Source organism: Melanotaenia boesemani, chromosome 4, assembly GCF_017639745.1.
Source record: "Melanotaenia boesemani isolate fMelBoe1 chromosome 4, fMelBoe1.pri, whole genome shotgun sequence".
Taxonomy (NCBI): domain Eukaryota; kingdom Metazoa; phylum Chordata; class Actinopteri; order Atheriniformes; family Melanotaeniidae; genus Melanotaenia; species Melanotaenia boesemani.
In genome coordinates this window covers 28,745,794-28,771,445 of record NC_055685.1, presented here as the reverse complement: position 1 = coordinate 28,771,445, position 25,652 = coordinate 28,745,794, and the positions used below count along the sequence as shown (strand labels likewise).

At 39.7% G+C, this 25,652-nt stretch overlaps 2 protein-coding genes across 2 annotated transcripts; both read left to right on the top strand.

The window, feature by feature from the left end:
- The first annotated feature begins 63 nt into the window (after positions 1 to 63).
- samd1b (sterile alpha motif domain containing 1b) lies at positions 64 to 12,563 on the top strand. The gene is made up of 7 exons (XM_041982175.1): positions 64 to 1,570; positions 3,865 to 4,096; positions 4,421 to 4,557; positions 7,638 to 7,686; positions 7,791 to 7,902; positions 10,431 to 10,545; positions 10,671 to 12,563. The coding sequence occupies exons 1-7, from the start codon at positions 389 to 391 to the stop codon at positions 10,812 to 10,814; spliced, it is 1,971 nt and encodes a 656-aa protein (XP_041838109.1). The 5' UTR covers positions 64 to 388; the 3' UTR covers positions 10,815 to 12,563.
- A 550-nt stretch (positions 12,564 to 13,113) lies between these two features.
- Positions 13,114 to 24,714, top strand: zgc:136908. The gene is made up of 18 exons (XM_041982162.1): positions 13,114 to 13,352; positions 13,646 to 13,757; positions 13,842 to 14,014; positions 14,085 to 14,227; positions 14,347 to 14,477; positions 17,858 to 17,989; positions 18,096 to 18,198; positions 18,318 to 18,451; positions 18,525 to 18,660; positions 18,754 to 18,866; positions 21,850 to 22,014; positions 22,174 to 22,296; positions 22,393 to 22,605; positions 22,709 to 22,887; positions 22,983 to 23,112; positions 23,543 to 23,701; positions 24,000 to 24,151; positions 24,246 to 24,714. The coding sequence occupies exons 1-18, from the start codon at positions 13,330 to 13,332 to the stop codon at positions 24,361 to 24,363; spliced, it is 2,439 nt and encodes an 812-aa protein (XP_041838096.1). The 5' UTR covers positions 13,114 to 13,329; the 3' UTR covers positions 24,364 to 24,714.
- The last annotated feature ends 938 nt before the right edge of the window (positions 24,715 to 25,652 follow it).

Below are 25,652 nucleotides of genomic sequence, written 5' to 3'. Positions count from 1 at the left end.
CTGATTCGCGTGACGCTCATAAACACAACCCAGAGGTGTTTGCGCCAGTTTCTTTGTGTTAGACATCGCAAAGTGTGTCGCAAACCGCGAATTTATCAGATCGGGTCTGCGAACAAAGAAGCTTGCGCTGCTCTGTGCGGGAGACAATTCCACCTTAAATGCCGCTTTGCGTCTGTTTGCGAAGACCCAGGCGCCATCTTCGGTCCACCTTAAGCGCACAATGTGGCCAGCGAATGCAAGCGTACCAGCCGGGCTTCCGTCCTCATTCTCCAGCCGGGGATCGCACTTTGGCTTCCCAGCTTTGACACAGCGTCACTTGTGAAACAACAAGAGGGGGGAAAAAAAGAGACGCACCCGGGCCAAACCCCATCCGCACCCACAGGAGAAGATGTCCGAGCCCAACAAGTACCGGGAGTGGATCCTGGAAACTATCGACTCTCTCCGCTCGAGGAAAGCCCGTCCGGATCTGGAAAGGATTTGTCGAATGGTCCGAAGACGACACGGGTCAGACCCGGACCGAACCAGGACAGAACTGGAAAAACTCATTCAAGAGCAGACTGTGCTCAAAGTTAGCTACAAGGGGTCCATATCGTATCGAAACGCTGCGAAGGTGCAAAGGAAAAGCAGAAAAAAGAGTGAGTTTTCGGCCGCTGGCAGCAGCAGCAGCGCGGATGCACCGAGGGAGCGGACCAAACACAACCATCTGAACAACAACGGCGACAGTGCGCACAGCTTTACCGACCAGGAGGAGGGAGAAGAGGACTCTGAGCCCAGCCCAGATCTTCATACTCAAACATCAGCCAGCAGCCCCAACAAAAAGCTCAAGCCTGCCTCCAGCCCGAGTAGCGGAAACGGGTGCCTCAATTGTGGCGCAACAAGGAGCTGCGCTGTCGGGAGCGGCTGTAAAGAGGAGAAAGCAAGTGCAGCGAGAGACAAGGGATTAGGACAGCAGGAGCAGGGAACTGGGGTGAGTTCGTCGCACGGTTTCGGCCACAAACCAGGCGCAAACAACGTGAGTGAAACCAACAGGGAAATGCCGAGTAAAGCCGATGCAGCTGGCGGAGGAAAGCAGCCTGATATGTCCGGAGCTGACACCCAGAGCAAAACTTACTCGGGGAGCGTCAGCAGCCTCCCTCAACAGCAGGCACAGAAGCAGACTGTTCACCTCAAGCCTAAACTTAAACTTGCAGGAGGGAGCGCCAAAACAACGGGGGACCACGCCAACTCTGATCTGGGGGATAGATTGGTGGCTTCTGTCCGCAGCCTGTCCGAAAAGAGCCTCCGCGGGGGCTCCTCCGCCCCGACCAGAGGCCACATGAAACCTCTGGGGTTGAAGGAGATTTTGAGCTATCTGAGCAGCCAGGAGCGGCTGTCGGAGGAAAAACTGACCCGTGGCAAAGTCAAAGTGGTCATGGAAAGAGAGGTGGCGAGGGGTAGGCTGCGCAGGACCCGCTGCGGGAACATTACTCTTCCTCTGAGGGGGATGGTGCTGGAGGAGCCGATGCCGAAGAATTCATCTTCTGACAGACTTGTAAAAAGCGCACTGCAGGACAAACACACAGTGAAAAAGGTGAGCAGTGCCAACTTATTATTTCCAACACGTCCCGTCTGTACATGGCACACTGGGCAGCGCTGGCTCGATGGCTTAGTGATAAATTAATAATCAGGGCTTCAAACAGCACGAAAGGCAGCAGGCGTCTTGTTAAACCTCGATGTTATATTTAGGCTACAAAAAGTAATTGGGGGAAATTTCTATATTTTCGGTTATTTCTCTGTGTTTTATACTGTCTTCGAGTTATTTGCGAGATTCTGCTGGTTGGTGTTGCGTTTGTCCTCTAAGCTTCGGAAAATGTGCAGATCGGCTTCCTGCACAAAAGGTGCGGGTTACGTATCAGAGCAGAGCAGACGGCTCAGGAGCGGCTTCCCCGTCTCCCAGCACGAGCGCGCGCGACGTTAAGAGCGCCTCTGCATGGTGCGAGCACGCGCACCTTCCGCTTTCATTGTCACTTCAACATTGGGCTTCAGTATAATCTCGGACGTCGCTCTCAGGAACTTTGTCCGTGGTGCGGGTGTCTGGGCCTGCCGCGCGGTAGGCGGCGTCTGTCTAAACTTGAGACGTGCCGCTTCCGCGCTTCTGTGCGCTGCGCTGTCGCGCAGGCCGGAGCGGAGGACTCAGCCCAAACAGTCGAGCATCGTGTTTGTTCATGTTTATACCATTTTGAGGCGCCATTATATCTCCCTAATTTTTTCTTTTCTTCCGTTGTCATCCCCGCATCTCTCCCGCTTTGTGCCTCATTAAATCCTTTGTATCGTTCCTGACAGCGCTCTCTCCTCCGCCTCTTTCTTCCCTGTGGGTGCAAACTTGACTACAGTAGACGACTCGTTATTTCTGATAGCCTATCTGTGTCTCTTTCAAGAAATTGGAGTTTTTCAGCAATACGAAGAAGTGAAGCAGGTTTAATTTGTTGTTAAAACCTCAACTGATTGAGCTACTCCCAATCAACAACTGAACTCATTCCCAGACAGTGGCGGAACCAGAATCATTTTTACAGGAATGGTCATGCTCAGAACCGTTTTATTGGTTGTGGTACAGAAGTTCTTAGTTGTTTATATTGTGTCAGTCTCATTTGCACACTGAAATTACTGTTACAATGTGATTATAACCCTTGATTGATTAAATGATGTTAAGTTTCTGAACTGGTGATGGAAGCGATGAGCATCTTACCTGTGAAGTACACAAGATTACTCAGCATGTATTTTTAAAGGATCAAAAGTTGCTTTTATTACTTTTTAAAAGCAGCACAAGGAAAGTGTGTTTACATGATGTACTTCTGACTCATTGTGATGACATTAGTTATAGGCATTGCTAAGTTTGAAAATGGGCTTTTGGGGGCTCTGAACAGCCGTTCGCAACTTTATTTTCCTGCCCAGCAAAATCCCATTTCTCTTTACAGAACCAGGTGACATGCCAGCTATAGACAATTACTTTCTCTGCTTCATAAAAAAATGAGATTGCAAAAAGACTATTGTATTGTTAAATGAAGAAAAAAGAAAACATGTTCACCATAATGAATGAGATTAAAAATGCATTTGTGCTAAATTGAGTGGCTATATATATTTTTTCTTTTTAAAAAGCACAAGTTGAATAGACAATGTGAAGCAGCAACAAGCTGTGTTGCATGCTGGGATGGCAGCATCATCTTGAAAGGATCGTTCTCCCTTTACGTCCATTTACAGGTGTTGCCTTTTTTTTTTTTTTTTTTTTTTTTAGACTTTTTTCATATTTGTTAAACTAAACAAATGATCATTCTTCCAAATATTTTCAGCAATGCGTTTGATGTGTGGATGGAGGTGTGTTTTAATTATTATCAACTCACATTGAAAATATAAACTGAATACAAATTCACTCAATAATCATTAAAAAAAATACAAAAAACAAAACACCATTAGTATTTGAGAGATATTACATTACGTAAGATGTGAGCTCACAGGAGCAAAAGCAGCAAAGCAACCTTACATGTCCACTGAAGAAAATGTTAGAAACATATTTTACTGGCAGTTGGTACGGCATTTAGCATTATAGCAACGCCAAAGTCAAGAGCAATGGATTTTGAACTTCTCAATTCCTATTTCATTGTTTCTACTTTCATTCTGTATGAGAAGTGGTATATATTTTGATAAAATATGAGATGCTAGATGCTATTGTAATTCAATGATTACATGACAGACCATCTTATGTTGATCATTTTCAATTTGTATGGGCTTGGCCAGCATTTGGCTCCACCCCTGATCATAGAATAAAAACAGGGCTTTATCGCTCCTGAACTAAACAACACATTTACATAAGTGTACATTTCCTTGCAGGCACCATCTCCAGCTCTCCAGGACAATGAGCCAATGGAAACAGCCAGTGAAAAAAAGGAATGGGGAGGGAATGAAGAAGGGGATCAGGAGGAAGATCCCCGGGGTTCTAATGAGGGGGGACAACTGTCCCCGTTAGCCACAACAACTGAACTAGGGCTCACTGAAAAAATCTTAGAAGATCCTGATATTCAGAGAAAATCAATGGAGGACAGCCCCCATGAGCAGAAGCAGGGTGAGACAAGTGTGTGTCCATGGATGTATGTGCTTATGTGAAACTGTTTTTATAACTAATAATATAAAAGTCTTCCTTTGCCAGTACAATTATAAAGCACTGTTGTTATGATCACTGCTACTCTTTTAGCTTCTAGCAGTCTTTTTTATTATTCCTTTTGGTGTTTTCAAAGTGATTTTGATCCCATTTTTCCCTGTTGTCACCAACTTTATTATAAGTTAGATATATAGTTGCTATAATAACATTTACAGGGTTTCTGTTTGTTAGAAGTTTTAGTCTTTTCTCTTCCATCTTTACATTTGACTTTTGCTGCTTACTCCTCAGGAATTTCTGGGCTTGATGTTCTCCCCAAGCTGCAGACTCAACCTGTACAGGGAGCCTCGCTGTCACAGTCTCAGCATAATGGTGCTCATTTAGAGGAGAGAGCTGTTGTCTCTGACCAGCTACACATGGAGCCACAGGTGAGTGCACACATATTCATCTGTGCTGTCAAATTTAATAGTCATTAAAAAGTACAAACCGTAATCAAACTTGCAATATAAACAGCCAGAGAGGAACCCAGACCGAGAGGCTCTATTTTATTCAGGTGTTTGTCTCAAGTACATGTCCTTCGCTACTCTGTATAAACCACTGAGCTGGGGAGTCAAAAGAACCATGTATACAACAAAGAGGGTGGGGCGTCACATAGTGTTCAAAATGTTCCTGAATTATTTTCATTACTAATGTCTTGACATGTTAGTAGCTAATTTTTTCCTATTTGTTTTTGTTTTCAGACCTTCTAAGCTTATTTATTTATTTATTTACTTACTTACTTACTTACTTACTTACTTACTTTCTTACCATCTACCAACAGACCTAGTGACTATTAGCCTTGGCTTTAGCCTTGGTTTTACTGGATGCCGATTTAGCCAACAGTCTCAAGAGCAGCAAGGGTCATCTGCATTAATGACAAACTCAGAAATGCCATGCAGTGAGGTATAGAGGATGCTTAGTGCAAGAAGATAATAAACACTAAGAGAAACAATTGCTCAATGTTTTTAAAAGCACAGGAAGAAAATTAAATTTATGACATTGTCAATGGTTTTAAAAAACAAAACGGTAACAGTAAAGAGTGTAGTTGATGGTATTTTAAAATCACTAATGTACCTTAAGGATCAGTTTTAGGTCCAAATATGTTTATTATGAAGAATGATAACATTTGCAAAGTGTCAAATATATTAAAGTTTGTGTTATTTGCAGATGACATAACTTTGTTTTGTTCGTGTGTGGAGTTGCAGCAGCTTTTGGAGGTGATCACAGAAGAAATAAATTAACAAAAAAGTGCTTTGAAATAAAGAAATTGTCTTTAAATTTGAATAAAGTCAAAGTCAGCTTTATTGTCAATTTCTTCACATGTACAAGATATACAAAGGAACCAAAATTACGTTTCTTACTGTCCCGCGGTGCAGACAGGACAGGACATCTCAACACTGAAGTAACGATTAAAAATAAAAAATTGCACCGGCACAGCAAATGAAACAGCAAACTGAGATTATTAAAAATTGATAGAACTGCCAATAAAAACTAATGCATCTGAAAATATCTAAACAACAAGAGAGCAAACTTCCAAAGCAATGTGTTCCTAATCAACTCAAACTATTATTCAAATAATATCAGCAAAAAAAAAAAAAAAAACATTGCACAGTGATAAAAAAGAAAGTGTAAAGATTTAAGGCATGAACTAATCCTAAGGCTAACTAACAATAACAATAAGGGGTTCAGAGTGACTTGAAAGTAGCAGAAGAGTTGTGTGTATAACTTGTGGATAGTAGTGCGAAACAGTCAGAACTAGCAGCAGAGGTGTGCAAAGTGAAGTGGCATAGTGCAAGACAGGCACTAAGTGGGTTAGAGGGTTTCAGAGTCCAGTTTCATTTTTTTTTGGGGGGGTGGCTGGACAGGGCAGGAGGCTGAACAGGTTGTGTGCAGGGTGGCTTGCATCGCTCTCAATTGTGATCGCTTTGCAAGTGAGGCGGTTGGTGTATATGTCCTTCAGGGAGGGAAGTGATGCACCAGTGATCCTTCCAGCTGTGTTCACTATGCGCTGCAGGGCTCTTCTGTTGGAGTCGATGCAGCTTCCGCCCCACACAGTGATGCAGCTGGAAAGGATGGTCTCACTGGTTCCTCTGTAGAATGTGGCCATGATGGGGGAAGGGGCTCTTGCCCACTTGAGTTTGCTCAAGAAGTAGAGGTTTCCGCTGGGCTTTCACCCCCACTGATGCAATGTTGGTAGTCCAGGAGAGGTCTTCACTGATATGCACCCCCAGGAATTTAGTCTTGCTCACTCTCTCCACAGCAGCACCATCGATGGTCAGTGGTGGGTGTTGCCTCTGGAAGTTGACAATAATCTCCTTGGTCTTGCTGACGTTCAACAGGAAGTTCTTTTCTCTGCACCACATTTTCAGAAGATCGACCTCTTTCTTCTAATGAGTCTTGTCGCCCTTTGCGATGAGACCTACCAGAGTTGTATCGTCTGCAAACTTCACTAGGTGATTTGTGCTGTAGGTTGTTTTGCAGTCGTGTGCCAGCAGGGTGAAGAGCAGGGGACTAAGCACACAGCCTTGGGGATCCCCAGTGCTCAGTGTGATGCATCTTGAGGTGTTGCTGGCATGTACTCCTTGTGGTCTCTAACTGAGGAAGTCCAGCAGCCAATTGCAGAGGGAGGGGCTGAGGCCCAGTTTGTCCAGTTTGCAGATGAGTTGTTGTGGTATTATGGTGTTGAATGCTGAACTGAAGTCTATGAACAGCGTTCTCACATATGAGTCTTTCTTGTCCAGGTGGGTGGAGGGCTGGGTGGAGGGCAGAGCAGATTGCATCCTCTGTGGATAAAACTAATTGTATGTTGTTTGGGAATCATAACAGAATTGTAAAATAAAATTAATCATTGATAATGTTAACATAGAAGGAGTAAATGAAATTAAATTCCTCGCTCCCAATCTTGGACCATAAAATCCGTTGGAAAGTACACATTAATTATGTTCGGGGGAAGTTAGCATGGAGCATTGCTATCCTGAGGAAAACAAGGCACAAACTAAACCTGTTAGCAATACATTGTATGTGCATATTACCACACAAGTTACTGTGTAGAAGTTTGGGGAAATACATACAAAAGTAATATACAATAAATACAAAGCAGAAAAGGGTCATTAGAATGATGGATAATGCAGAATATAGTGATCACACATATGAACTCTTCACAAAAATATGGGCTCTAAAATTTCCAGATTTGATTCAGTTTTAAAAAAGATCATTGACAGTCATTTACCCTTCACTGGGGATGGCTCATCAACCTTGTCAAACTTGTTTCCCCCACTTCTTACACTTCACATCATCATTTACACTCCCACAACAGATGGTCCCGCTGCAGTTTTCTAATGATGCTTTGTGATGCAGCAGCTCCTCTTGTCCTTCATTTTAGGCGAAGGTTGTATAACTGATGCTCTAAGCCTTACTCTGGCAGCGTCTCTCTTCATTTTGTCTGACCATCTCTCCCCTCTCCACACAGATTAATACGGAAAATGAAGAAATAAATCACATCTCCCCAGACTTCAACAGTAAGCTTTGCTTTAAAATTTAAATAATCTAAAAAAATGTGTGTATTTGTGCATATTTGTGTTGACAGTTGGAGCTGATGACACTTGAGTTAACTTTCCTTTAGGCTTGGAGTATAAGACAGAGGCTGGAGTCTCATCCTGCATGCTCACACCCACTGCCTCCCCGAGAGACTCCAGCCTGTCTGAAGACCGAGCGATAAACTTTAGCAGTGGAGGGTGAGTATAATAGACTTCTGTGTATGCATGCACATATGTGAAGGCTAACTAAATAATATAACTGCTCTCTGGTCTAACCAGCATCTACCATATTAGCTGAGTAAAGTTTCATATGAGCTGGATGTGAAGTATTTATGTACACATAAGTGAATTTGACCAAATTAAATTGAAGTAATGTAATAGCACATTAATGGAAATTATATTGTTGCTTTATAAAACTCTGAGAATATACAAATAAAAAGCTGGAAGTGTAACAGGCAGAGGCATGGGCATAGCTGTAGCTTTGTGACAGCTGAGCTGATGGCAGGGTTAGCAGGTAACACAGGTAAACACTATTCCTGATATTCCTGCTGTATCATCAGTGCTCCAAGCTTTCCAGTTTTATTTATGAGTGGCTTCACATCTTCCTGATGATCAGGGAAAGTGCTTAAACTTCCTCCTCCTTGCTCTCAGCTCCTGACCTATCACAGGCATCTCCTCTTCTGTTTCTGGTTAGCTTGTGAAAGTTAGGTTCTTCTACTTGTAAACAACTTTTCCTGTTGTATGGTTGCAGGATTACTCATGATAATTGATAAATTGATTGATTAAGGGAAAGGTAATGAAAAGAAATTAAGCAAAATGTCCCTGTTTAAAAAAAGTGGGAGGAACCATAAACTTCTCTAATTCCACCCCCTAAACTACAACAGTTACTATAGTCATATTTGTTATTAAGTAATAACCACTAGACTTTATATTATGTTATAATGAAACAATTATAGTAACAATGATAATAATAACTAAATTCAGCATATCTCCTTAAAGAACTACACGTTTGTAATAGAGCTATATGATAATAATTATAATGCAACACAGCATCCAAATTATTATTACTGTATTAAAATGTCTAAAAATTACATATTTTTGTTTTGTTCAAATTTAAATTAAATGACAAATGTTTCATTTATCCCCAGAGAGAAACTGGTATGCTGTAGTAGGTTTTTTGTCTGTTTGTTATTTAAAGAAATGATAATAATGAATTGACAGTCAATGTCTTGTTCTGACTTCTGGTGGAAACAATCTCCTGAACCTTTCAGTCTTGCAGTGAACTTGAAGAAGCCTCTGGCTGAACACTCAGTTCCTCACTGTTGTAAAGGGTGTGCACAATTGTCCATAGAAAAAGCTAAAAAAAAAAAAAAAAAAAGAAGAAGAAGAAGAAGAAGTTAATATGACCACATGCAATACAATCATTGTCAGGGTGCTGAAAGGAAAGCACTAAACAGAAGGGGAAGGTGGGTATTAGACTGAATTTCTTTAGTGAACCAAAAAGTCTTGAAACTCAAAAGAGTCAGACTTTTTAAGCAGTTTATTGGCAAAAAAGCAGCTGTTTCAAATGTCAAATTGTCAAATTTGCATTGAAGCAGTAGCCTGAAAGATAAAGGCTACCCACCGCTATCCTCTTTGGTATTTTTGAGTGAACACTGATTTCCCCAAACAAAGTGAATACCCTTTGTTGTTGTTTAATGTCTTTGGAAAAACAGTGAAGGCTCGTGAAATCTGATTTCTTGCTTTCACATGTCAGGTGTTTGGTCTGCATGAAGAGCAAACAAATACCAACTAGCTTATCCTCCTTTCTTCTACTGTTGTGTCCACCTAGCTTGTGCTAACCATCCATGTGCATTGTCTTTAGTTCACATTTCATCAGTTCCTAACAACAAAGTTTAATGGTGCAGCATGGAACAAAATAAACGTCTTTTAAAATCGTGGCAATGTTTCCCCTTCTTTTTTATTTCCTTGACTTCTTCAAACGCTTCTAGTAGGATTTCTTGCTCTGACTGAGAGAAGTACTCTGCTCTCATAACCAGGGTAGATCAGTGATTCTGTGATAGATTGCGAGGGTCTATTGAGGAAGCTGCAAGCGTGCACTGATCCAAGATTGGTTTCAGCTGGCACGATGAATCCGTGTCTGCTCATCCTGGCTTGCTCTTCTTCCCAGCTATTCCCAGTTATTTATCCCGGAAATCCGAATCCTACTTTTGTGGAACAGGCCCCTGAGGCCACTGGATCCACTCGCAGATAAAAACATGTTTATGTCTGTAAGAATTTTGGCTACTTATGGCTACCATCCATTAACAATTGCACTTGGCATTTGAAGTAATTTCTATGCTCCTCCTTACCACTTGATACCAGCAATTCTTACACACTGTACCTTTAATGTGGTTTTCAGTCAATAAATGACTTGTTGACCTGTTTTGGGTGATTGAGGGTGGTGCAATACATTCATTTTAATGATCATAGTAGAAGGGGAAGTTAGGCTGGTCTTGGAACATATAATTTTACCACTAGGTGTCACCAAACCCCACAAACAACTTCTTTTTTTCTTCTTCTTCTTTTCTTAATATGGGCAATAAGAATGTGAAATCTCTTGTTTATACCAATAATGATACAATGCATTCTTAAGTTTAAGGTTTGATTTATTCATCATAAAAACATAAACATAATTTTATTACTTCAATATTTTTAATTTAAATACTTTTTTATTTTTTCCCAAGGTTACTGAAATCGGAGGGGGCTGGAGTGAGTCCAGTGGACTGGACTGTATCAGATGTGGTCAGTTATTTCACAGCAGCAGGTTTCCCTGAGCAGGCTGCTGCCTTCAGAATCCAGGTGAGCTGTTGTCTCCTTTACAACCACACAAGGGCGCCCTAAACAAGCTCATTGAAGTGCAGCTCATACTTCCAACAGTTCTAACCTACATGCACTCCCTTGCATAACTTTTTTCTCTTCATTAGGAAATTGACGGAAAGTCTCTCCTCCTCATGCAACGTAATGATGTTTTGACTGGCCTGTCAATCAGGCTTGGCCCCGCCCTCAAGATCTATGAGCGCCATGTAAAGGTTCTGCAGAAAACACACTTTGAGGATGATGACTGCTAACAAAACACAAAAAATACACACAGACTGTTATGTTTCTATCTACATTTAGAGCAGTTATTAAAAGAAATAATGCATGCACGATTATTTACAGTACACTTTACTTTTCATCTCTTGACACACAAACACACAATCAAATCTCAGTTTTCTTTCCTCCTGCACCTCTACGGCTGATCCAATCCTTGAATGACACAGAAATTTGACTGGATCTTCTGCACAAGGATTTTTCTACCATACAGAGCACAAAGATTCCAGGAAACAAGTAGACTCACAAAACAGAAAAGATTCAGAGATTCCGACCATGCAATTTATTTCTCTCTTTTTTTAAAATAACTAAGCACTTTTTGGTTTTTACTGATGTAAATGTGGAAGGTTAATTGTACTTAAACTGTTATTTCATGTTGACTTTTATGCATATTTTAGTGGAGATCATCTTAAGTGTTTTAAAGTTGGATTTTTTGCTCTTCTTTTGGGGCTGTGATCAGATATTCTCAACTAGACAAACAAAAATCTAGAAATTGGCTTGATTCTGTACAAGCATTGTAATACTGAGGCATTTAAACAAGAAATAATTCAGTGACAAGTTTCTTGTGCACTATAAAAGAGTGAACAAGCAATAAATGATTATTTCATCTGTAAGGTTTTTGGAAGTAACTGGTATTGTGGATCATCAGGTGGTTGTTTATTGTAGCCTAATATCTTACATAAAAATCTGACACTAACAAGTTCATAATATTTCTGAACACAACTGTCCAACACTAAATCTGATTTGTAAACTGCCACATCTGGATAACTTTCACCAAGATACAGTATAGCTGATAGAATTAATCAAACATCTGACTGATTCTCTCCCTTTTTTGTGAGTTGCTGTCCATTTTAATTTAATCTAGCATAAACAACCGGTGCAGCATTGTGCTTCCTTGGACAAATTAAAACTACCAAACCTGTATCCTCGCTGCTGTTTATTGCCTTAAAACTGCTTCTCTTTATGACACACCACAAAATATGAGCAGTATTCTCCTCTTTTTGTCATATGACACCATTATTCAACCGAGCGTTGCTATGAAAATACTAATCTAAGAGAAAAACAACGACCAGGCTGTCACTGCTATAAAAACCAGTTGAAAATACCTCAACAAAAAGCAGAACAATCAACTCCCCTTTACATAAATATGTAGTTGAAAATGTGCTCATTTAACACATCACCACTGGCAAACTATAGGAATAATATCTAATTGAAAGATGTTATCGCACAGTAAAGTCAATCAATTAAGTTTAAATAAAAGTAAATAAATTGAACACCACCAGCGTTTTTGTAATGATAGAAACCAAGTAACCACATAACAGCTCGTGTCCACTTGCACTGTTACAGCATACATTCCAAGTTTTGTCCTGAAAAATGTATTTATGAAGAAAAAATAGCCCTATTTTTGCTTTAAGTTCTTTTTTTCAGCATATTGGTCTCAACTGATGACAAATGGATGTTAAAATCAGATCCATGTTTTTTTTGTGCATTTAAAACTCCTCTACCTCTTGCTTTTAATGTCTTTCCAAAAACTGTTTCTCATGTTACATATAGTTTGGAGAATTGCTGTGTTAACATAATTTTGTTCTTATTTGTTAAGTCTATTGAAGAGAACAGCTGTTTTTGAGTCCTGATTCTCACAAAGAGAACATCCAGTGTGTCTATACCATTTTTGCTTGTCTATTTCTTGTTAAAAGACAATTTTTAGGAATAAAAGTTTACATTAAAATACGTGTGTGAATGCTTTGTTCTTGCAAGATATATTATCCATGTTTTTGTTTGTTTTTTGGTTTGTTCTTGGGAGGTCAGTGTATGTTCATAACAAACAAAAATCTTCATATTCGAGGTGGGAGGGAGGGAAGCAGCGACGGTTTGGAGCAGCTGGGTCACAACAGCAGCTCCTTTCATTCACAAGGTGTCAAAGGAAGAAACACCATGCTGCGTTTTATAAGAGAAAGGACTTTTCCTGGAGATGAGACACGAAATGGCAGTTCTTTTGGAAAAAAATAATTTAAAACAGTGTACAGAGAATTTATTTAGACTGATAAATATTTCTCAGTAGTTATGACCAGTTGAACATTTGTATGCAAGTTACAGACTTAGGAGGAAATATCACACTGGATCTGTTCTGGGATACTCTCCAAGGTAAGTGCTTGGGATCTCTGTGTGTACGCAAGTGTGTGTGCACCCGGGATGGGGTTATAATAAGATGGGTAAGCAGATGGGCATATTTATACCCCCTCCAATAAACAGACAGGCTGCACTTCCTGCAAACGTGATAGCTGAAGACAAGTGAGGAAGAAGAAAACATTGAGACTGGTGGGAACTTCTGGGCCTCTGAAGAACAAGACCTTACCGGTGCTGAACAGATCACATTTATTCTGAAAGCTTTTAAAGATACCAGCTCAGCTCCTGAATATTTCTGCAGCAAACACTTGAAGACGGTTAAAAATTGCGGTTATCTAAACTCTGAAGAGACAAAAGAGAGCAGACATGCCAGGTTCAGGAGGAACAGAGTGAGTGAAACAGCTGCATGTCCACAATTTATTTGTGTGTGAGTGTGTGGGTATACTCATGCAAAACAATATTTTCAATATGATGTTTTGACATATTTTATCCAGTATACATTATTGTTTGTTTGAACTCCAAACCCTTGAGAATTTCTCGTGTTATTACCAAGTTTACTGAGTCAAAACAAAAAAGTTGCTACGTGCAGATCCAAAGCAGTTCTAAATACAGCACAAAGTCACATGAGGAAATAAGATCTTGGTGTGCATGTGTGGGTTTCAATGTGTCTCTTGTTTGGAAGTCCAAAGGGAGAAGATTTCTCCACTGCCATCCTAAAGCAGAAACACAGACCAAACAGACTCATCGTGGATGAAGCTCTCAGTGAAGATAGCAGCATTGTCAGCCTCTCACAGGTGTGTTGTGTGTGAGATGTGAATGCAGCCAACTCAAGAGCCATGTATGTGTTTTTTCTTTAGACTTCTGTGTGTCTACACTAGAATAAGACAGAGGAGTTGCAACTCTTTCGAGGGGACACAGTGGTATTGAGGGGACGAAAGCGGCGGCAAACTGTGTGTATCGTCCTGACAGATGAAACCTGTGGGGATGAACGGATTCGGATGAACCGAGTGACGCGCAACAACCTGCGTGTTCGGCTTGGTGATGTCATCAGGTAGATCTTTTGTTGATCAAATTGTGCCACCATGTGGACATCAGTTTATTTAACCAGTCTGATATCACAGTATCCACGCATGCCCTGACATCAAGTATGGAAAAAAGATCCATGTCCTTCCTATTGATGACACCATTGAGGGCCTAACAGGGAACCTCTTTGAGGTTTTCCTCAAGCCATACTTCCTGGAAGCTTACCGACCAGTACACAAAGGTACCAACTCTGCTAATAAACTCAGCACAATAAAATCTGCTGCATTTGTCACATGATAAAGCAATAAATCACATCATTATGCACCTGAGAGTGTAGCCACTACTTGTCTGTGTTGTCAGATGACATCTTCCTGGTGAGGGGGAGCATGAGGGCGGTGGAGTTCAAGGTGGTGGAGACAGACCCCAGTCCTCACTGCATTGTTGCCCCAGATACTGTCATCTACTGTGAGGGACAGCCAATCAAAAGAGAGGTCAGTGTGGGAAAAGGGGCATTTGTTTGTCCACAAAAAATGTGGAGAGGTGGGGAAAGGGGGAAAGTGTAATATTCTGTGTATAAAGATGACGCGGTTTAAACTTAAAGGGCAACATGGTGGAGGATCACTCTTCAAGAGCCAACTGGCATAAAGGACATCTAAAACTCTTAATACTATTAAAGATTTTTTTTCCAAGATTTTTAGTTTAAAAGAAAAATTACTATCACATCATCAGCTGCCCACGCTCCTTCTTGATGAACATATACACAATTAACAGTGAAGGGGCTTTAGTCCACAAGTTGGCATTTTAGAGAATACCCAACCCTTTAAAGCCTGACCTAAGAGCTAATTGGTAGAACATTCTTTTAAAAGATTTTTATCTGAAGTCTTTAATTGGCAAATAAATAAATAAATAAACAAACAAAAATAATTTGAATATGTTTATGGTTTATTAACAGGTGAGATGTTAAAATTATTGTAGTGCAAAAGGTGTCCACCGTTGGGAAGAAAACATAAATGAGATTGCATACTACAGGGTTTTGAGCAAAGTTTTTACTATAAAGTGATGTAAAAGGTCTCACAAACAATATAAAATATTATTCATTCAGTGTTAAAGGTTTAAAGTTGTTCTTTTTTGTTGTTGTTGTTTTTGTTTTGTTTTTTGTTTTTTTTTACAAATCATACCTGGAACTTGAATGTCAATCAATTCTATTTAAAGCATTTAAACCTGGGTTTTCTGAGTTTTGTGCTATTTACATTGCAGATTAGATTACTGCCACCTCACTGGCAGAAGCAGTGGGAGAAGCAGCATTTACTCAGCAATGATTCACCTTCACAGTGGGTTCTGCTGAAGTGTTATTTTACTTGTACTTGATAATGTAACCACTATGAAATAATCAGAAAATAACATTTATTTTATTTATTTAATTCACTGCTTAATTTTCATCCCTCTCCTAATTCTTTCTTGAGCTCACTCCACAGTTTGTCCCCAGCTATTTTTAACTTGCATGAGTGAAGCTGACCTTCAAATACATTCATGACCAAAGTTTTGGCACACACCATCAAATAACTGAATTCAGATGTTTCAAGCAAGGTCCATAAAGTCATGGATGAGGGAGTTTGAAAGAGGAACTTGACTGTCCTGCAAAGACTCCAGACCTCAACCTGATAGAAAACCTTCAGGATTAATTAGAGCAGAATCTGAGAACCAGAACTTGATAGCCAAAATCAGTGTCTGACCTTACAAATGTGTGTAACCCGGGTGAAAAATCACTTCTTCCCTCTCGTGCACTTTTCCATGTAATTTCCTAAAAAGCGTTGTGTTTAAGTACGGAAAGGAATTGGCCAGGTGTTCAAACTGATGGCGAGCTACAGAGAGGCCTAGAGCCTAAACGGAACGATACAACTCAACTCATCGGATTCAGATTATCCAATCTAGATTCGGAGGATATCACCTGCTCTGTCCGGGCCTGTAGGAGGCTCCTTGCAGCCGACACAACTCTTTGCCTGGTTTTTTCCCCTACGGCTTCCACATAGCCATTCACACCCGTCACCTTGCCTCTAATACATTCATCAACTCAAACCCCTGGATTCAACTTATCGTGCCGTACTGGACTTTGGGTTGTTTGGGGAATTGGGAGAGTGATGTGGGATTTGTGAATGTTCAATTTGCACCCAACCACTGAACTTGAACTTTATTGAATTTTTGAACCAGATACTTTCACTGTACATATTTATTACTGAATGGCCATTCAAATACTTTTCTATTTTTTATAAATGTTGGTGTTTTGTTGTCTTTCTAATATATGGTACCATCAAACCTAAATTCAGTCTCTGTGCCTCTGTTGTTCTCCTCCCTCCAGTGAGTTTTATCTAGCCTTCTGAGACTAGCCCAGCTGATACACAACTTAGCCTATATTATTATAGCATACTTGCTACATGTGCTTTTGGAAAGATGGTCAAAAATTACAATAAACACACTCCTAAACCTTGTGGAAAGCGTTTGCACAAGAGTTGAAGCTGCTATGGCTGCAAAGGGTGGGTCAACTCCATGGATTAAGAATTGGATGTCATTAACGTACATCTCCCTGTAAAGGCAGATATCCCAATACTTTTGTAAATATAGTGTGTTTACCAACAGGAACAACTAATACTGTAATATAACTGAGAAAGAACGGCAACTACAAGACACTGAAGAAATCTGCTGTTTCAACAGAATATATTGTTGACCTGGGTCACTTGAAGCCCAGATTATGCATTGGTCATGACAAAACCTGATGTTTGTAACCTGGTAAACACTGTGTGAGTGGTGCATTTGAAAAACAGCAAGAGCTACATGGGCCAGTTTGCACAGTGGCTATCTTTACATGGATCTGTACAACCCATCAGTAAGATAAAAAAAATCTGTTAAAATTACATTACATTTATGTATTGATGTGTATTTCCTGTGTTGCTTCTTTTAAAGCTATTCCCCTGGTGTTGCAGGGCCATTTTTCTTTCAATACAAAGTTTCAACTTCTTGATACTTTAACAACTTAAAACATCATTCAGTGTTTGTTTTTTTTTTTTTTTTGTTTGTTTTTTTTTGTAACATTGTCTTGGATTTTGATGGCTTCAGACACCTGTAGAGATGAACCTGCTCTCACAACATTCTTTGGAGCTATTCCTGTTTTTCTAACATGTTTCACATAAAAACAACGTTACAAAAGGATGTACCCAGCACACCAGTAATTGTGATGCCAATTTTGCTGTATGCAGCCTTTTGCTTAGTCAAAAACAGCAACCATTAAACTTGCATTAAGGGGCAAAAAAAAAAGAAAAACTCCCAGTTTTTTTTTTTTTTTTTTGTTTTTTGTTTTTTTTTTGTTAAGTCCCTTGTTCATGTGGTTGAAATGAAGAAGGTCAGAGAAGGAACCCCCTCAAAGTTCCTGGTTCGTCTGTGGTTTGAAACATAGATTTTTGTTATATTGTGTTTTTCTAGCTATTCTAATAAAACTAGCATAACATAATATGTTAGAATAGTTAAAAAAAAATAACCAAAACATATTGTTGGGCCATAGAAACTTGAAGACATGATGCATTCATATAAACACCTTCACTCATAAAACATCCCACCTTTTCTGTTATATTTAAATAATGTGGCCCATGAGTGGAGTAAATCCAAGTCTGCCATGTTTCTGACTTGGAACGATATTTGATGCAGTACAAATGATTATTTCCCACCAAAATTACATAATATCTTAAAGTACATAACAATGTAGATAAAGGATTCTTCTTGAATAATAACCAGAATTTTTAAAAACTGTTTATGCTTTAATCATTGCCATGCAACTATAGAACTGTCACCACTAATGATCTATCTACCTGATCTGTGACAGGATGAAGAGGAGAGTCTAAATGACATTGGTTATGATGACATCGGAGGCTGTCGGAAGCAGCTAGCACAGATCAAAGAGATGGTAGAGCTTCCTCTAAGACATCCAGGACTCTTCAAAGCCATAGGAGTGAAGGTGTTGTCTCTTAAACATACAAAATGACAAAAAACATACACCACATCCACTCCCAAATAGAGGATTTTAATTTTAACGGAAAGAACTTATCTTTTCATGACTTCAGCCCCCCAGAGGTATCCTTCTATATGGCCCTGCAGGTACAGGGAAGACCCTGGTGGCCCGAGCTGTAGCCAATGAAACCGGTGCCTTCTTCTTCCTCATCAATGGTAGGGTCTAATGCCACAGTGCTAGTTAAAACACAAGTATGAAGAATTTCTAGAACCTGGCTGGAAATCACTTATTTGTGGCTCAGTGCAGAAAATATTTAGCATTTTTCTGTGAACAGGTCCAGAAATCATGAGTAAGCTAGCAGGAGAGTCAGAAAGCAACCTCAGAAAGGCGTTTGAGGAAGCAGAGAACAACGCTCCAGCCATCATCTTCATCGACGAACTGGATGCCATTGCTCCCAAGCGAGAGAAGGTAAACCATAGGAACTTAGCACGGGGTGTCACTTTTGTCATTTGAATGACTGCCTGTATGTGTGCATGTATAGACTCATGGTGAGGTGGAGAGGCGTATAGTGTCACAGCTTCTGACCCTGATGGATGGTTTAAAGCAAAGAGCTCATGTGGTTGTCATGGCAGCGACAAACCGACCAAACAGCATTGACCCCGCTCTGAGACGCTTTGGTAAGAATAGTCACCCACACATACACACATGCAAAACATAAACAGTCATGCACACAGAAATATTCACTAATGGATACTGGGATGCATCTCCAGGCAGGTTTGACCGTGAGATTGACATTGGAATCCCGGATTCGACTGGTAGACTGGAGATCCTGCAGATTCACACTAAAAACATGAAACTGGGTGATGACGTCGACCTAGAGAGGGTGAGAAAGAAACAGTTTAACAACATTAAAGCTCAAAGAATTTTGGCTTTTTTATTTTGAGGATTTTTGATGTGACAGTCAAGTTTATACCTGCTAGCTGCACAAACAAGTGAGATCTTTGACAATGAACAATATCAATAATGTTGTCAAATCCCTGATAATTCAGTCTATAAAGTTTCAGATTACCCTGAAGTGAAAATGAAAATTAACAGCTTTAAAGAAATTTGTTGAGGTTTTCCTTTATGTTTTAATGTCTAAATTAAAAATTTGGATCTGTTATGTTGTGGGCATCCCCTGAATCCTTTTAAATTTAGTTTCTTTTGAATAAAACTACTCAAAAGGAAGAAAAAATAAGCATTATCTTTTTGTGTATGACATGTGCTGTGAGTGTAAACCTAAATAAATATTAAGACTTAAATCAGGGATCTTAAACTCCAGTCTTTGAGGGCCACTTCTCTGCAGAATTGACATGTTTCCTAGCTCCAGCACACCGGATTCAATGAAATGGATATCCCAAACAGCTTGTTGTCAGGTTCTGCAAATTCCATTAAAAACCTATCAACTTGAGTCAGATACCTAAAAAGCTTCAGCTGTTGCATTGGAACAAGCTGTTGTGATGGTTTGAGCCTGTTTCATACATTAACTCATGAGTGGAGGCCAACAAGGATAACATAATTGATAGAAACAGAAAAATATAGACTAATGTTTACAAAATTTTTCAGAGATCAGGTTAAATATTTGTGGAATACTGTTTTATGGACTAAGGAAACCAGTGCTGAACTGGCTGGAAATGGAACGCATCAAACTTATTAACAAATAACAATGTGAGGCCTGAAAGGTCAAGTGCAGCCTACAGTACAGTAAAACACGGTGGAGGTTCTATCATGATGCAAAGCTACTTCGCCACCTCTGATACAGAAGGCACTGAACGTATCAAAATATTAGTAAAATCAGAATTTTGAAGCTCTGTTTCAGATTTAAATTACCTATTGTCAGAAAACTATGTTTGATGTGAAGGTCTTGGGTCTCAGAAGAGAACAGTGGCAGGAAGCACACATCTAACACAATAAAGGAGTAACTGAAAAGAAAAATAATGTTTTAGTCAGTCCATACTTCTTTCTGAACTGTTTTGTAAACTTTTATAGAGAGATGAAATCATGCATTCCAAAAATTGCTACAGGCCATCTGCTTCTACAAAAATTTGACGGCATTTTTTTTAATGTCCTGTCCAGCATCATAGCAAGCAAAATGATAATCTGGTTGCTGTATCGTGCTGAACAAATTTGCTCTGCCAAGGGGAGGCCTATGGGTAAGGCTCCTCTTGATAATCTGATTCATTTATTTATTTATTTACTTTGAATCACGGAATCTATGTAATCTTGCTGGACTTGACCAGAGGGGACAGAAAAAGATGGAAAATAGTAAAAAGAAGCAAAAAGGAAAGAAGAAAGGAGACAAAAACATCACAGACAGAAGGCAACGACCCTTCAATCCACACCATCACCAGACAACAAACTGTTACACCTGTACATGAACACACCTGAAAATTTCCTACAACTTTTACAAAAAAACAGAGCTGCTAGTCATTAAGAGTTTAAATAATAACCAAATCAAAAAGACATATCATGAAAGTAGCACAACAGTGACCAGATACTAACCATGGGGAGAAAAAAAAACAAAAAAATAAAACAAAGAAGAATCTCTTAGTATATAAACCCACTGGGCAATTCAGTGACTCTGTCAGCATGCAGAGCATGAGGAATAAGGAGTGATCAGTGATGAAGAGTGGTGAGTGAGATCGTGCAAATGCGACCACGCCTCTACGGAGGTCAGAGGAAGACCAGAGCAGCCCAGAGGGCATTTTTTTATGCGTCGGAGGAAGAACAGCAGAAACTAGCAGACAGATGGATAAAAAAAATGTTACCAGACAGTCAGATGCTCCTGCAATCAAATTTTAGTCCATTGTAACAATCATTTTGTTAGAAGTAAGATAAACCCAATTCCCAAGAAGTTGGGACACAATTTAAAATATATATAAAACATAATGATACTTAAATCTCATGAATCTTTACCGCTGTTCTGAGATGATGTCATCCAGATGTGCCAGTTGCTAGTTCAATGTGCCAAAATGCATCCACATACCATCAGAGATGGTTGCTTTTCAAATGATAACAAGTTATATGACATCTTCTCTCTTTAGTGCAGAGGATGAAGTGTCCATGATTTTAAATGTTGATCCATCTGCCCACATAGCAGCTTTCCACTTTGCCTCAGTTAATCTGAAAGGAGCTGTCGCCCAAAGAAGATGGTGGTGTTTCTGGATCATGTTCACACACAGCTTCTTTGGACAATAGTTTTAGCTTCCCTTGTGGGTTGTGTGCTGAACTGTGTTTATAGGCAATAAATTGTGGAAATGTTCCTGAGCCAGTGCAGTGACTTCCATGAGATTCAATGCAGTTTTTCTTTTTTGTTTGCTTTTTTGTTTTTTTGTTATTGTTGTTGTTTTGTTTTGTTTTGTTTTTTCTTCAGTCGTGCGCCTTTCACACAGAGATGTCTCTTAATATTATTTACTAGAGATAATGTAATATTTAAACTATTCATATTTTTACATTATAGTTGTAGAACGTTTTTTTTTCTTTCTTTTTACAGACAGATAAAGCCCATCTTTACCTCTGAGAGGCTCTGCCTCTCTAAGCTGCCTTTTATACTCGCTCATGTTACTTACCCATTGCCAATGAACTTAATTCAACATTTTGTTATTGTTCATCAACTTTACATTTTATTCAAAATGCTCTACTTATACAAAATTTGTTTATTTGCATTTGTTTCTGAAACACAAAGTTATAATTCAGGTTTGTCAATAAGCCTGACTAGCACTGCTTTCTAAAATTAAGATATTATTATCATATTAATTATGGTGACAAGACTTTATTTTAATGATCATTTATATGTGTGGTGTTTTGTTTAACGTACTGTATGCTAGATTGCTGCAGAGACCCATGGCCATGTTGGCGCTGACCTGGCTGCTTTGTGCTCAGAAGCTGCTCTGCAGGCCATCCGCAAAAAGATGACCCTGATAGATCTGGAGGATGAAACCATTGATGCTGACCTGCTCAACTCACTTGCTGTCACTATGGATGACTTCCAAGTACTGAACACACTCTGTACATACAGGCTAAAGTTTTTCCAGTCTCAGTGTGTGTACAGAAATGTACTTATGATAGCAGGAGTGTGAACTAGATATGTACATTTCTTAACAATAGATGTGTCTCTTTTCTGTAACACCATCATGCACTACCACCCTCAGTGGGCACTTGGTCAGAGCAACCCATCAGCTCTCAGAGAGACGGTTGCAGAGGTGCCTCAAGTCAACTGGGAGGACATTGGAGGGCTGGATGAGGTCAAAAGAGAACTTCAAGAGCTCGTTCAGGTGGAAGAAAGACTCACAAGCTCACCTTTGCAAACTCTGTACAAAACTACCGACACAACTCCGAGAAGAAATCCATGAATCTTTGTCTCTTCTCAGTACCCAGTCGAGTATCCTGACAAGTTCCTGAAGTTTGGGATGACACCTTCTCGTGGAGTGTTATTCTATGGTCCTCCAGGCTGTGGGAAAACTCTCCTGGCGAAGGCTATCGCCAATGAGTGCCAAGCAAACTTTGTCTCCATCAAAGGACCTGAGATGCTTACTATGTGGTTTGGAGAGTCAGAGGCCAATGTCAGAGACGTGTTTGATAAGGTGAGAATGAGACCACAGAAAAACTGATGAATGGTATTTTTGTGATCTTTTCAGAGCACTCATTTCTCCTGTTTTACGCTGCACAATTTCTGACCCTTCCCAGGCCAGACAGGCAGCCCCCTGCATCTTATTTTTTGATGAGTTAGACTCCATCGCCAAGTCCAGAGGAGGTGGGGCAGGGGATGCAGGTGGTGCAGCTGACAGAGTCATCAATCAGATACTCACAGAGATGGACGGCATGTCCGACAAAAAGAATGTTTTCATCATAGGTGCAACAAACAGGTTTGCCTTTTTTTGGGATGTCTGCATTGGTTAATAACACTTAATAGATTCAAATCTTTACTGATTTCTTGTCATCCTTCCTCTCATCACACCAGACCAGACATCATAGATCCAGCCATCCTGCGGCCGGGTCGTCTGGACCAGCTCATCTACATCCCGCTGCCAGACGAACCCTCCCGCACAGCAATTCTTAAAGCCAACCTACGCAAGTCACCTGTTGCAAAAGTTAGTAATACATTTTACAAACCTTCTTTTTGTTCATTTGTACATCCAAGTTTTCGGGTAAATAGCTACAAAAAATGTTTCAGTCTGACATGTATCCACTGATCATGGTATGGAGTTTATATTATGTTTTTAGTAAGATATAGAAAGAAATGTACTCAGTATAATGTATTTAATTAGCTCGATTTTTAATAAAAACTTACTTTAGATTAAAAAACTGCCATAAGAAAGTGTAATTTAGTTATAAATGTAAACCAAATTGTATTTAAGAGTAACATGCTGCAGTTACAAACTTAAGAGATTTTCACTTTACCTCTCTAGAAGCATTTTGTTCGAACTAGAGTCACAGAGAATAAGGAAAATGGACAGAAATTATATCTAATAAAGCCTTAAGTTGTTCTCTTGTTGTTCTTTATACTACTACCGTCCATAGGATGTGGATCTGGAATTTCTGTCTGGCATCACAGATGGATTTTCCGGAGCTGACCTGACAGAGATCTGTCAGCGGGCTTGTAAGCTGGCCATCCGAGAGGCCATTGAGGCCGAGATCAAGGCTGAGCGTCAGAGACAGAACAGACCAGGCATCCCTATGGTCAGCATCCACAACTGCACTTCATTTTTACATGTTCACAATATGACTCTGGTCTAAACTGGGGAACTGACTTTGAGTTAATTTGATTATTTCATATTAACACATACACACAAAGTCACATCTCAGAGGCGTTCCAGGCTGTGTGTGCTTGGTGCAGAAAGGGACTGTGAAAGGTTGGAAGTTCCCTAAAGGGCAGCTGTGTGTTTTGTAGCTCTCAGCCTTTGGACTGGGAACACACACATGCACACACATATGTACTGCTTTTGCATGAAGCCCTCATTCTTCTGTTTGTCTGCAGGATGAGGACTTTGATCCAGTCCCAGAGATCAGGAAGGACCACTTTGAGGAGGCGATGCGGTTTGCCCGCCGCTCTGTCAGTGACAATGACATCCGCAAATATGAGATGTTTGCTCAAACTCTGCAGCAGAGCCGAGGTTTTGGAAACTTCAGGTAAACACACATAGGAAATGCAGCCAAGAGCAAGCTGATCTTTAATGTTTTTAGATGTATTCCTAATTCTTATTCCCTTTTTTTTTCTCCCCAGGTTCCCCTCTGCTACTGGGACCCGGTCCGGAAGTCAGGGTTCAGGCTCTGGACAAGGATCTGGGTCAGGGAGGCCGGATCTGTACAGACAGGAGGGTGATGATGATCTTTATCAGTGACTATGTGAACTGATAAAAAAATGAAACATAAAATCTAATAAAAATGTCAAAATTTGTTTCAAAAGCTGAAAGTAATTGATCAAAAAAATAAATTTGAACCTGAAAACTCAGAATTTGGCTTTCTCTCTGATTAGTCTCCACTATAAAATATGGAACAGATTTCCACTTCTTTATGTTATACCCTGGCATTTAAACATTTGGGGTGCTAGGTCAAAGCTGTCTAATTTGAACCAGGCCGTTTGAAGTTAGTGTGTTGTTCACGTTGTATTCTGCCTCGTAGCTGCTAAGATAGGCCCTAAGGCAAAAATGTAGGCACTGTAACACTACTCTGTAGAGCTCTTCTTTGCAGGTACCACATCTAATAAAGGCTTTTGTAGCGATTTCAGTCCATTTTTGTATGCTACCCATCCATTCTTCTTCCAGATCTTAGATTCTTGGAAGTTCTGTCTACACATCTATTAATTATCTTTTTTACATCAAATTTCCAGACATAGTTGGCACTTAATTGTATCCATCTATAATGTTTATTAAGCCTGCGGCTGTAAGACAGGCCCAAAGCACGATCAATCCACCCTTGTGATTAATAGTAAGGAGATATTCTTTTCATGAACGAGTTCATGTCAAGTTTAATTTCATCTTCAAAGATTGATAAATACGTCAGGCCTGCAACAGCTACAGAGTCTAATCAATTTCTCTGATGATCTTCTTTTTCTAACTAAACGACCGTTGATTTATCTTTCTTTTAACCTTATGTGCAGTGATTTCATACAGACTTTTGGTTTTTATAGACCTCAACCTGACCTCACTATTTCTGTGAAAAGCTGCTGGTCACTTATTAACTGAAGAAATGCCTTTAAGTGTTTGTTTTTAATCGTTTTTTCTGGGTATTCATCAGTTATTTCACTATTTCAGATGTGGATCAGCTGGCATTTTGTTGCAATGAAAGTAGATAAGCTATAATCATATTGAGCTAATTAAAGTCTCAGACTGTGGTAAGTTATGAGAGAGTTCAGACTTCGCTTTTTTAACTCTTACACACTGTTAAAATTTCATACCATCACAGTATGATTTGGGTAATTTTGACCCAGACCAAAAACCTTTCTAACAGGCACTGTTTAGATAGTATTTTGAAGTTTAGATTTATCTGTCATGTCTACGTAGCTTATCTCACAATAATAAATGTGTGATTAATCCTAAATAAATGTTTTAGCATGTCAGTATGTTTTTTTAAGGTTTAGATCACTTCTTTTCTTTCAAAAGACGTAAAAATACAAAAGCTGTAATGATTT

Bases quoted from the DNA above. Each gene is read 5' to 3' on its own strand.
- samd1b (XM_041982175.1), top strand. From the start codon at position 389: ATGTCCGAGCCCAACAAGTACCGGGAGTGGATCCTGGAAACTATCGAC. The intron at 7,903-10,430 runs GTGAGTATAATA...TTTTTTCCCAAG, and splicing joins ATAAACTTTAGCAGTGGAGG to GTTACTGAAATCGGAGGGGG. The intron at 10,546-10,670 runs GTGAGCTGTTGT...TCTCTTCATTAG, and splicing joins CTGCTGCCTTCAGAATCCAG to GAAATTGACGGAAAGTCTCT.
- zgc:136908 (XM_041982162.1), top strand. From the start codon at position 13,330: ATGCCAGGTTCAGGAGGAACAGA. The intron at 14,478-17,857 runs GTCAGTGTGGGA...GATCTGTGACAG, and splicing joins GACAGCCAATCAAAAGAGAG to GATGAAGAGGAGAGTCTAAA. The intron at 22,888-22,982 runs GTTTGCCTTTTT...TCATCACACCAG, and splicing joins ATCATAGGTGCAACAAACAG to ACCAGACATCATAGATCCAG.